The 13,886-nt window shown below is 32.4% G+C and overlaps 1 protein-coding gene across 1 annotated transcript in view; it reads right to left on the bottom strand.

Moving 5' to 3' along the window:
- Positions 1-476: 476 nt before the first annotated feature.
- Positions 477-13,886, bottom strand: part of LOC129002773 (reticulophagy regulator 3-like) — a 28,187-nt gene continuing 14,777 nt past the window's right edge. Inside the window, exons 3-8 of the mRNA XM_054430819.1 lie at positions 9,835-9,931; positions 7,325-7,520; positions 6,313-6,426; positions 5,542-5,654; positions 4,329-4,451; positions 477-3,799 (exon numbers count right to left, since the gene is read on the bottom strand). Coding sequence (XP_054286794.1) covers positions 3,656-3,799; positions 4,329-4,451; positions 5,542-5,654; positions 6,313-6,426; positions 7,325-7,520; positions 9,835-9,931 — 787 coding nt within the window. The 3' untranslated portion in view covers positions 477-3,655. The remainder of the gene's footprint in view (positions 3,800-4,328; positions 4,452-5,541; positions 5,655-6,312; positions 6,427-7,324; positions 7,521-9,834; positions 9,932-13,886) is intronic.

The raw sequence follows: 13,886 nt of genomic DNA, 5'->3' as shown, positions 1-13,886 counted from the left end.
GTTTTCTTTAAATTCCTTTGTATTGCTATTATTAATAATAAAGAATGAAAAATGAGAATGTTTATGTGATTTAGTATACAAACTGTGAAATTAAAACATAATAGAGAATTTAACAGTTAAACTGGTTTTTAAATTACCTGTTAAAATGTTTTCATCTGCTGGGACCCCAACCAAGAAAAAAACTTTAGATTTTTTAGATTAAGATCTCAAAATATCTGCTAACATTAATATCTGTAAATCATATACCTGTTAACTTGTCAGCATTAGAAAGAGCTAAAGGCTTTTAGACAAGAAGATATAACTATAGTTCGGCCGCTTAGATAGCGACCTGCGCGCTAATGCTAACCAATGCTAGAGGAGGTCGCTATCTAAGCAGCCGAACTATAGTAACGATTTCCTTATTTAGTTCAACAGTTTTGAGGTAAACAACTACTTTGACTACGATAGAGGAAAAAGGTTAGTAATGTAGAAATAACTTAAAATTGAAAAACTTTATTATTCATATGTAAACTAAGACGGAGAAAACGTACAATAGAAATTGTATACAATACATAGTTATAAATTCTACTCTAGGTATTCCAAAACGTTGTGTCGGTTCAACAAGAAAAAATATACATAAAACAAATCCACAATCACTTATTTTAGAACTTTTTCAAACTTGTTAACTTTTTACTACATTAACAACCGGAGTATTACGAAAGTTTTCTCACCTTGAGGTAACTATGTACAAAAATATCATGAGTTAAAAATACACACATTTTAAGCTTAAGTACACTCTTAGTTCTGTACAATACACTGGTATCACACAAAGTGGAGATGGACTTTGGGGAAGTAGTGTGTGTTGAACACTAAATAAAACATTTAAAATGTTCTGTACAGCTACATAATGGCACTTGAATATGTTAAATAATTTGTCAGGAAGTTACCCATTTGGAGAAGACTGGGTTTGCAATTCAACTGTATTTTAAACTTTGTTAACAGGTGGATTCTGTTGAGCTTTTTTCAACAAAGAAACTCAATTGTAGAAAGTAAAGTTTATCCATGCCGCTCAAAAAAGTCTGGATATAAATCATACTAATCTGCCCTAAGAAAGTTGGATTAGCATTATTTGGCACTATCTAGTCATTCACAGACTAATAATATGAACTGAGAAGGCAATTTACCTCACTGTATACAAATAAATCAGGTAAACCCTTTTTTTGATGCACAAAATGAGTCATGCACATTAAAAAATATCACCTGCTACTAATAATTTTTACTTTTTAAGCTTGCTAAAAGAAGTTTCATGGACAAGTTATTCATTCAGTTATCAACTATCCCTAAAGGAATAATTGGCTTTTATTTGTACTCAGTAGTATCAATTTAACATTCAAACAAATCTGTATTAAGGTACATATTTTTTAACCATTCAATCTTCATAACAAATTTATGAAGTGTTTGGGTAATTGAACACACTTGAACCATTATACCAACAAGCTAGGCTGCTGAAATGAAGTACTTGCAATTAGAGTTGTTGGCGTTGATAAAAAAGGGGGGGGAAATAAAACATTTTATATTTGTTGCTAAAATTGTCATAACATCTTGATATTTTTGATAATGGCAAAGACTTATTGCTTATATCTTTTTCTACAGTAGTTGTGTTTTAGGAACTCTTTTGATTTGTATAATTTGGAAAAGTATTGAATAATATTTCTATTGAGTATTTTATATAGAGTTTTTGTATAGCCTTCATAATAAATAATGTCATGGAGTTGGAAAATTAGCCAGTACTCTAAAACTGACTATACTTACATCAAGTAATTCATAAAATAATAAACAGAAAGTTAAACATTTAAAGAGGGTTCAAAATATTTTGTTGAAAGCTTTTCCAACTAATTTATTAACTGATCTAATTTTATTTTTATCATAATTTTGTCAAAATATACATTTGGAAGCAAATAAAATCTACAGTCCATACAAACTAACATGATATGAAGGAATCTAGGATTTACTTTGAATTAATAACCCGAGTATAATGCAGAAGGTGTTATATAAAATTACAAAAGTTAATCACACATTTCAGTCGAAGATTTGGAGACATAAAGTTGCTTATTATAACAGTGCAAAGGTATGTTTTTTTGTAACAGTTGAGAACACAACAAGACAACTTCCGCAGATTGAATTAGAAAACTTCCATCAAAGTCCACATTGGCCACGATTTATAAAATAAATATATTCTTAACCTAGTTTGAACAAATATCACACTTATTCTATAACACTTAGCACCAGTCACTCATTAAGATCACATTCCAAAGGACTCAATCAACATATCTGATGCAGTACTTTTTAAAATCAAAAGGAAAGGATTAACATTTTAAAATCTTACTCATCAGTTTTGTTTGGCTTTGGTCAAGATTGTCTGATAGAAACCCAGGTTTACTTTATGTATGCTCCTAGTTTATTTTTCCATTTTTTAATTTAATTATAAATTCTCGTGGAATTTATGTTATTGTAAGTAAATTGTAGATACTGAAACTTGCTCACCAAAATTGACTAAAGTGTGTTTACGCAAAGTCATTAATAACACTTATGTTAAATATAAAAAAACTATAAAATAGCGGTGTGGACTTGTGCTTCAAAACAATAGGTCAATGTAACACATAAAATCAGCAATCTGCTATGATTATAAATTATAAGATTATCATAATGATGAAAATTAAATAGGCAACCACCCTAATATAGCCAAACTTGCATTTAGTTAGGTTTATTTACATTAACATGTATTTTTTAAACCAATATCTATTCCTTGTTTATTCAAGGTGAGTGAAACTTAAAATAACTTAATATAGGCTACCTTAGAAATGATTAAATAAACCTTTCATGATTTAAATGGAGAACTAGAGAAGCATACACAAGGTAAGAAATATCATAAACAGCCAAATTGTCATTAAGTAGCTTTTTCTTATTGGGTTTTGCAAGTAGTGATTTCAAAAGCAGTAAACTCTTCTTTAGTCTGAAAAAAATAGCTATTTTCCCATAAAAACCATAAAATAGGTAGGCCTAACAAAATAATCTGATTTTTGTAGAAAAGCTGGTTTTGATCAAAATTAATATGTTATGGTCCTTAAAATTCTAAAAAAAATAGTACAACACCCCATTGCTGTAACAATTACGGTTCAAAAGCTATTGCAACTTTTGTGATTTTTAACTATAAAATATCATATGTACTCTCACCGCTTACCCATGATAAAGGTTGTTGACAAGCTTATGGGAGAAAGTATGTGTCAGAATGCTGATAACGTTTATTTTCTTATTGATACCTAGAAATGAAAGTAATTTATTTCCTAAAACTGCAGTAAGCTGGGAATGTAAAAAAAAAACCTTTAAACCAGAACTATTCAAACCACTGCTTTGAAACCCCTACCGAGTAAAAAATACTCTTTAAGAATTGGTACCAATTTGTTTAAAAAATCACCATGGATACATTCTTATCATTCACAGCAATTATCAAAAATTCATTCCTAAAAGCAAATCATTTTATTAAACTTAAAATCTCTTGGGCAAAACAAATTGGAAATTTCTAATAATGTGAAAAATGTATTAAAATATAAATAATCTCTCGATCGATAAAAACTTGCTAAAATAATGAAACTGGTGTAGTTGGAGACGGAGGTGTCTACGACTCCCTCAATTCGTCTCTGTTGATGATCTCAAAGTCGTCCTCATTATCACTGTCAGAGTCTGTCCGTCTTGTTGGCCTTCGCTGTCGTACCACGCTGGCCAGTAGCCCGACAGATCCCAAAACGTTACTGGTTACCGCCTGACAAGCAATACATATTCGGTCAAAAGTCATCAATTTAATCCAATAAGCAACATGCCAACATGACTGTGCTCAAGTAAAGTCTAGACTCTTATCGCAATGTCCTTTTGTTATTTAGTGTATTTTGACAAGTATATCCCTTCTATATTTCTGTTTCTTGTATGTGTGCTATTAACTATTGAACTCTATTTATTGACGAGCAAATGAAGTGAATACTTGACACCTTGTAGGGTTCCTGATGTTTCAGATTAGGAGGCGAAACTAGTTACCACTACAGCGACCAAGGATTACTATATGTAGGTATCATTAACTATTGGAATACAATTCAGTAATTCAGAGGCTGAACTACACTATTTGAAAATGTACAATTACTGTAAAAGCTGTAATTAAGCTTACATTATTAAGCTTTTAATATCTTTCATCCTTACCTCACCAATTGTAGAACCAATTGACATTTATGTAGCCGAAATTGGTGGTGTATCATACCAATGCAATAATAATTGTTTCCAAATATTTATGTCACACACACCTGTGCAATTAACGTATGCAGCCCGTGACCTGTGTCTCTCTCATCAGCTTCTGTGATTATCAGATCTCTTGTGAAAGCTTCCTCATCACTCGATGAATCACCGTTGAAATGACCACTCTGGAACTGGTTAACACATAGGACAATTATATAGGTTTGAAGATTCAAAATATAATAAATAACAATCATATTAAGACTAGTGATGTGTCGATACCAAAATTTATCGATTCTCGATACCGATACCATTTTTTTTATTGTTTTACCGAATTGTCTGAATGGATTGATTGGTTGTACTACACAACTCTTGTCTCTATGTCCTTCCATTAAGTATTTTTGAGGTAATGGGGTGTTTTTAAAGTAAAAAAAAAAATGTACGCATTAATGATACATTCCAACTAGCCAATTTAAGTTTAAACACCTCTGAACACATTAAAAAACTACCATAAAAAGATAAACGAAGATGTAACAACAAAAATCAAAAAATAAATTATATTATAGAGGTGTGCTAAGCCTGACATTTTCAGTCAAGCCAAACTCGAGGTAATATCGTGATCATCGCCTGCGGTCTTGGAGATATCATCTTCGTCTTCTGGGATCAGTGCAAAATTCTAAATATATTCCTCAATTACAGAAACATCAGCACTGTCTTTTGCGGTCGCGGAAAAATCATGAACATCTCCCGCGCCTGTGTAGACATCATCATCAACTCCCATGGTCACAGGAACGTCATCTTCGTCGTCCACGATCGCAGCAAAATCATCACATCTTCGGGGGCCATGTATATAACATCATCATCATGAAACGGTATCGGTATATACTTTTGACAATCGATTCTCGATACCAACAGCCAAGTATCGATGGTATTGAGAAAAACTTTAGGACCCACAAAATACTCCTTCACTTGTAACTTTTTACTCATTCCTTATTACTAGTAGGTATATTACTTTTTACTGTGCCATAGTCAAAATTCATATCATTAGGTCGAAATAACAATCTATAAAACTATAAACTTAAAAAAAAAAAAATAAACAAACTCTAACAACTTCACAAGGGTCACACTGACAATGATGTAAACCGAATGTTTTTAGTTATTGTTGTAGCACAACTATCTCTAATAGAACCTGTACTGCACGGTGAATGTAGGATAGTAGGATGTATTGGTTACATCTTCATTGCTGCCTCAAATTTTCTCACACTGTCTAGGTATGAACTTTACCTCTATTTGTTGAGTGTTGTCAGGCTGATCTAGAAATTGCTGATCTATATCACAGAGAGAGTCGTCTTCATGTGACGGAATCTCCAGTCCTGAAACCATGTCTGATGAAGAACCTAAAAAACACATGTTAAATTAGGAAACTATAGTGAAATGACATAAAACGACAACTAAACTTTACTTTAAAAATTGGATTTTCTCACTTTTGACCCTCAAAACGTTTCCCAATTTCTCTTTAGACCTTCTTAAAGAGCTTAAAAAACCAAAAAATGTTGTGTATAAAAGTATTTTTGTACAGTTATTGGTAACGGTGAAAATTAAAAAAAATTTAAATTTAAAATTCCTGTTATTCTTATGGAGAATATTGTAAAATGTTGTAGTTTGCTTGTTTATGGATATATTTTGATAAAACTTGGCAAACTTATTTATTTTGTATTAAGCTATTAATATTTTATTAAAAAACACACTTCATTAGTTTCCTTGTTGCTACAAACCTTGTTGTTGTAAAAGCAAACCTAGGTACTCGACCTATAATGTTATTTAAATATATTTAATTGAAAATCAATTCAGACAAATGGAAATTCGTTTAGTTGTCAGGTTTGCTGCGACGGGGGTATTTTATACTAAAACCACTAATAATTTGATTAAATGCCAATTATTTTGTACAGGACCTAAGAGAGATTATAGGGGATATATGAAGAACATGGAAAATACAGATTTGAGTACTGTGCACTGTGAGTGTACCAACATGTTATGAAACATATTTGACCTTACCGGGGTTCGTAAGACTATCGTAAGTGTCGTTCTGTAGATCACTGACTCGTGTGAGCAACGCCAGGTCTTCACTGGTCGTAACTGGCATGTACTCGTCATCACTGGCTTCATTTGCTGGTAACAGAGTTTGAATTATTCTACAGTTACAACATTGAACGCAAAATAAATCTCGGGGTATAATATATCGCTTTGATAATATTTTAACATGAAACTTACAGTAGCCAATCATACATCATACATCATGACAGAGCTACTGTTGAAGATTTCCTTATAACTGGTTTAACAAAGAACACAATTGGTTTAACATATTTGTAGGCCTAAACAATTGTTGGATCCACAAGGAGCCTTTTAAGAATGATGTTATTTTGGATGGTCTCCTTGTTTACTAGATTGGCGTTGTTAATTACACCTTTCAGGGTTCATTACTTGAACTCGAACTCCGAGTTGCCAATTATCCAAATCAATTACAGAAAGACGGAAAAAAGTGTTAAAACACAATAAGAATCGTTATTTAAGAAGACATAGATGAGTGTGTTATGAATGTGACTGTATAAACTATTGACCCCCACAAATGTTAAAAAAACTACTTAAATCACTGATCAATATTAGGGAAGAATTTAATGTTTGATTTTTACTAATTAATACTTTACAGACAGCAACCCCACCTAGGCGTGTATCTTAAGCTCATTATGCAAGTTAATGTAGAATGAGATGAGATACTGTCATGTTGTGTCTTATTTACAAAATTCCCAATAACACTAAACCTCATAGATAACTATGCAACAATGCATATCAGCTGATTGTCAATGAAGTAAGGAAAAGAGGGATACCAAAATATAAGGTTGTTTTGTTTTGTCATTAAAATGTGTCTTACAGTACTTAAATTTAGATTACGCATTAAAAAAACACCCTTGTACTTACCACTTCATTTTGGCAAATTTCCCCCATTGGGAACAACTGGACTCAGAACCGATTTACTTTTTTTATGACTCCTGAGGATTTGTTTACTCACAGTATTTAACGAACGCTTGGTTGATGCAGGTGATGTACTGCGAGACTGTAAGCTTGAGATGGGGAGGCACACATCTGTGGAAGATGCCTGGTCCTAGCAGCAGTGACATGACAACAGCGTAGACCAACATTAGACCAGATATTGTGCGGCCAAGCAGCAGTAGAGCCGAGCAGACGACAGATGACAAACAACAGAACTGTCAACACAAGAGTTGGTCAAGTTTACTTACAGGACTGGGAGGGTGTCGTATTTTAAAAACAAACTAAAATTAACCTATAAGCTCAGGATTCAATTTATGATGCCTTATTATACCCTACAACTGTTAGGGGTTATATTTTTTAAGTTAAGGCATTACTTTATAGAAGATTTTTAAAAATATAATCAAAATTTTTTTTACTTATTCAAACTCTTGATTTTTGGATGTTGAAGAAGACATATCATATGGGTAGACTAGCTTTAGCCTATGTTTTTATTCAGATAGAACCTGGTTGAAGAGCGTCTCTTAGAATGTGCTACAGTTAAAATTAGTTTTTCTAGAAATTTCCAAATATCCTTTTATAAGGTAAAAAGCTATCTCATAATAAGATCTTGCTAGACCAGGGACCAATTTAATTTTTTGTTTCCAAGTCCCCAGAGGCTAAAAACGCCGTCAGATCAAATTCATGTGTTTGCAAACTTATTGGAATAAACTTAAGTTTACAGGTTTGTACCAAATTCATTAAATCAAATCTTTTTTTATTCGATCTATTTGCTAAGAGACACACACATGCAGCTGAATTTGGTACAAACCTGTAAACTTAAGTTTATTCCATTAAGTTTGCAAACCAGGATGATTGGACTATGTAAACAAAGTTGTATGTTTTATGTGGTAATAATCCGTTTTTCCCATTTTTGGCCCCAAAATATAGAATTAAGCAATTTCTTTCCAAACTATTTTGTAGAGCAAAAAAAATTGTAGTTTAGTGTTAAAGCATTGTTGTACATAGCTTAAAATTGACATGTTATTCTAATGGAGAATAAATAAACTGTTTTAGGCTAGTTAGCGGCAAATTTTCCACAGGGAATAAGCTATTACCGTAAGTCTCATGTTAAGATCTGGACCCAGGACCGATTTATTTTTTTATTTTGGTGTCACCAGAGGTCAAAAACACCATCCGTTCAAATTCGTATGTATATACTATAAGGCCTATGTGTCACCGTTAGCACGATAACTCAAGCAAAAATGATCCGATTTTGATGAAATTTGGTACACACCTACGTTTATTTGAACGAGTTAGTGAACCGGCGTGATCAGACTATGAGAACGGGGTTTTATGGGGGGGATTTATGGGGTAACATTTTTTCTCTCATTTTTGTCCCTCAAAACATAAAATTTCTCAATTTCCATCTAAATTAGGGATGGACGGGTCCTCAAATCTTTGAGAAGTTTGCAAGATTAAAAAAGGCTTGTTAGTTCAAGCAAAATTGACTATGCTTTAAAACAAGATTATAAAAAAAATTAGAACGCCTTCGTGAAGTACTTCGTGAATCAACATCAATGCACTCCTGTATTGCAGGTATTGCAGACACTTTCTGAAGGTGCTTTTAAAATGTGTTTTGTACATCTCAAAAATTGGTAAAATTGTTTTTTCTCGTAATTAGTTTATCTGTCATGACTCTGGTCCTGCCTATACCGAATATAGTAGGTTTTACTGTAAATGATATCATTATCACCGAGATCAGAAGTAACACTGTACAAGCTACTAAAATTGTCTTTTGTCCCTTAATGGCTGTTTTTTGTGATACAGTTAGTCGTAGTGTGCATGTTACAGTTTTACATTAAAGATATCTTATTTTATTTTTAAATGCAAAAAGAATTAATAGTGCTGCACTCTGTTGGTAAGTCTTATAACCTTTTAATGCTATTGAATATCATGGAACCAACCTGTGTAGTTTAAACAGCTGGCAAAATTATTTCATTCCTTTTAAATATGAACACTCATAAGGTTAACATGGGAAACTTTAGAGAGCCACTGGGGCGGGGCCCGAAAGGATTTTTGAGATAAGAATATGTCTATGTTAATCGGGAATGTGAGCTATAATCATACAAATTTCAACCCAATCCAACCAGTAGTTAATGCTTGATTGAACTTCAAACAAACAAACAAACAAAAACACAAACATTCATACAGTATTCATAATATTAGTATGATAAAACGGAAATAAATTAGAAAATTTTAAGGGAATAATTTTGTGGGAATTCAACTACATTAACTTATTTACTGGTTTTTTAGACATTAAGATCCTTGATGTGATCTAAAGGATGCTGTAGTTTACCAATTAGTTGTCCTATCAGTTTGCCTTGGTCATAACTTAGTATTGTGGTCCACAAAAATCGGTAATTGACAGCAACACACGCTGTCGGTGGCCCAATTGAACCATAACTGGCTACAGCTGTAACAGGGGAATAGCACATCTAGATCTATCAATAGTTATAAACATTACCAGTCTTATAAGATTTGTTCACTTACCAGACCTGGCTGGCGAGCTCTGAGATTCCTCAGCCAAGCTAGACACTGCTTACATGTCGTACAGCTCGACGTCAGGGCCTTACTGACTGCTACCACACTGGAACACACATTGTATCATTATAACAATATAATGGCATAGAATAGTCATATACAACAACGACCACATGAAGGTAGGTATTTTAAGCCTATTTATCGATAGATCAACAAAACGAAAACATAACATTAATATGTTCTACTTTTGCAAATAAGTTACAAAATAACACAATTTATTTTCTAGTATTTGAAAAAAGACATATGATTTAGAAGAACAAATTCCTTGGTAGATTTGAAAGAAATTTGGCCTACATCTATGATTACGAATTGTGTTATCACGTTGTGATGAAATATATTTGAAAGTACGCAACAAAACGGTTCACATTTTTTTACTAGAAGTTAATTTAAGTTTAAACTGGGTCTTAATGTCTGTCTATATTATGTGAAGTCTGTATTAATAAGGTCCACATTAATGAGGGTTTACTGTATTTAATCTTTAGTTAGTGGCCTTATACAAAAAAGATTGGATCACAAAAATAAAACATTCATGATTATTTTCTCATTAAAAGCAGATTTTTTTTAAATTACAAAACAAAAACAAATTAATACCTCGTTCAAAACAAAACCACATTCGTAAAATAGCAAACATTTATGACTGTAATTACATTAAAACCATCTTGTTAATGATATCAATGAAATATACCTAATATTTACAATCAGGTTTCAAGCAAAAAAGCCTTGAGAATCATAGACTCGGCTAGTTTTCTAGACCACTGCAAACCTATATTTATAAAACTTGAAGTCTGCACCGTGTTTAGCCAATACATTCTACAAAGCCTACTTTATGTCAGGGAAAACCTCTCTTCACTTACTATGAGAGGGGACCTGCACCCGTATAACACCCGAAGGAGGGAAAAGATTGATATCCCTAATTGTAGGCTGAGTAAAAAGAAGGAATGCTTCCCAGTCCTGGCAATAAAACTCTTCAACACGCTCCCAACTAGTGTGAGAATTCTGGAGGCCAGTAAATTCAAGACTCAGGTAGAACGATGGTTGAGGAAAAATCTTTTCTACTCCATTGAGGAGTTTTATAAAGCAGAGGCCCAAAATATCTAAGGCCTAGCTCGGTAAAGACCTGCCGCCAAACATATGACCCAAAATGTGTAAATAGTGTACAATTTTTATATATTCAAATATTTGTTTTGTACAGTCCTAAATATTAGTTTTTAAAAGTATTACTGACGCCATCTATCCAGTATCACTGGTCAAAGATGAAGGGAAGAAGTATGAAGTATAAAGTAAGTAAACAATGTGTTGCTTTCAACAATGTATTGCTTTCAACAATGTGTTGCATCATCACAGATAACCCAACAACCTTGTCTCAACAAGTCAAAATAATTTGATGACGCTTCGAGCATTAAGATAGCATGAAATACAAATAAGATGAGGCTACAGTTACAAGCATCACCTCACATCTGCGTCACTCAACCTTGGAGATAAAAAGCCATTCTTGATAACCTACAGAGTCAAGGTTTAATTAGCAAGTAATTGCATTTTTTTCCTCTAAATTAACAGTTTTTCAATCTTTATTTTTTAATACTGGTACAACTGGTAATATATACTATCTAATTTTTTTTAACCATTTAGGTACATATATATAGACTGTTTCCATAAGCGAAGGACCCTTCTAAATTGTATTCTTTTCGTTAGGCCTAAACTATTACAAGGTTACAAATTAAGTAGCCCATTTCCTTGTAAAAGATCAGAATTGCATTCCCCGGCACGAAACCCAACCATAAGTTTAGACTATTTGCTCTATCAAATTGTTTGTCAAGCCCATAAACCTAGCATGTATGTAAAATCTAATTGACCTAGCCTATGAGAAATATTGTAATGTAAATGATAGAATAAATAAATGATAAATGAATAAATGATAGCCTATTTAATGGAATTTGAATAGTTTATTATTAAGTCAAGTAATTTATTTCACCAAAATAAAAATTAAAAAAAGAGAAAAAACAAGATATAAAACCCAGTTGATGGGGAAACTTTGCAGTGTTATGGAAGGTGGGAGTGTAACTGGCTGACTTGATCACACTTGTTATCAGTAAGGTGTTTCAAGGTCACTTGTGTCATGTTACAACTCTCATGCATATGCAACCATCAGGTGATTCAATACCACTGAGGTTACAATAATCAGTTGTGTCCAACAGGTCAAAACAAATTACGTAATATAATAAGGCTATGAAGTTACTGCTTTGGTTCAGACTAAGAAGATGACTACTGGTATAGGAAAGTAGACTTCGGGGGTTTTGAAATAGCGAGAGTGTGCTTAATAATTTATAAAAAAAATTTTAAAATACCACGTTTTTCAACGAACTAAACAGTAAAAAATAGTTTTCAAATGTGGAGAGAATAAATACTTGTAAGATTTAAAACAAGAAACGAGGGTGCATGCAATAGCTAATTAACCCTTTTCAACTGTAATCAGATGTTGTTGCTACTATTCTCATAATCCTAAAACTTTTGAATCTCTCGGGCGCAAAACCTTTACCTCTTAACCTCTGCTCTTTGAACAAACTGTCAAATTATAGTATTTACAGCTGACTTCAATTGATATATTTACATTCCTCCAAAATGTAAACATTGAAAATTTGGAAGCCCATGGGGCGTAGCCCAAGGGAAATATGAAAATAAAATTATATAATATTGCATTGTCATCCATTTGTGAGCTATGTTTCAAGTTTCAAGTCTTTAGCACATCGGGAAGTTAGTTTAAAATCGATTGCGAAATTTGTACCGAACAGACAAGAAAGCGAGCTAATAAAAAGGTTTTAAAAATATCTTGTTGAATATAGTGGGATATTTTACAAGTATAAAAATAAATGCACTGAGAAACATCAAAAAATAATCTGTTGTATCAAAGAGGCAAAAATAAAATATTATGTAACATGAAAAAGACTTAGGTACATTAAATGTAGACCTAGTGGATGTTTTTGGATTTAGAAAATGCAAAGCAAAGTGCCCTACTAAAAGCTAGGGGGGGGGGATTAATAGATCAATTAATTTTTAGTTACCTTTTTCCCATCAATTAATCTCTGTTCTATGCTTAGTTTTCAGTTAGTTCTATAGTACAATGAGTTTATGAATTTGATAAACTGTAAATTGAGGGATAGGTTACAGTACTTACAATTGTATTCTTGTGGCTCTGTTAAAAGTCTATGAGCTGTGTGTGTTTTAAATTAATACCAATTACTTTTCAGGTAAGTCAGTGGCGAATTTATTGACTTTTGACTAGTGCAATACACGTTCCTAAAGTGGCCACAAAATCATTCAGTTGGAACAAATTTAGCAACAATTTTCAATTCTTTCTTTATGCTTTAGTTTAGACAACCAGTTAAGCAAAATAAAAAAAAAACATAACACAGTTTCAAAAATGTTAAACCTAAAAAAAATTACAATAAAACAAAACTACAATATAAACAAACAACATACAATATAAAATTAAAATCAATAAAATATTTCTCATAAATTTAGGTTAAATTTATTAATAATCAATGCAAGATTAAATGCAAGGGAATGCTCCAAGTCTTTGGCTGATGACCGAACACTTTGCTTGGTAAAATCGATAAGCTTGCAATTTGGAAGAAATTCAGAATTGGTTCACAAAAAACAACATCGTCTTAAACCCAGCAAAAACAAAACATAAATTTCAACGAATTCAAATATCTTAATCCATTAATCTACTAATTCATTGTTTGTGCCAGAATACACAATCCAGCTGGCACTTCTATGGTGAAGCTGACTCCATTTAGTCATTAGGAGTTCTCATTTAGAGTTTCTTGGAAATCTCAGGTTGAATAAACTTTTAGCCTTGTACAACTTTAAGTACAATTGTTCTTATAAGATCTGTACTGGTTACCAAGATATCATTAATGTGATAGGTTATGTTTGGTGAACAGTCGAATTGAGTATAGAAATGCAATAAGGGGCTAGTACCTTTGAACAAATGACAAAGT

The sequence above is a fragment of the Macrosteles quadrilineatus genome, unplaced genomic scaffold (genome assembly GCF_028750875.1).
Source record: "Macrosteles quadrilineatus isolate MER2022 unplaced genomic scaffold, UCM_ALF_1.0 Scaffold_9__3_contigs__length_116548681, whole genome shotgun sequence".
Taxonomy (NCBI): Eukaryota; Metazoa; Arthropoda; class Insecta; order Hemiptera; family Cicadellidae; genus Macrosteles; species Macrosteles quadrilineatus.
The sequence above is the reverse complement of the archived record's forward strand: the minus strand, read 5'-3'. Positions and strand labels throughout refer to the sequence as shown.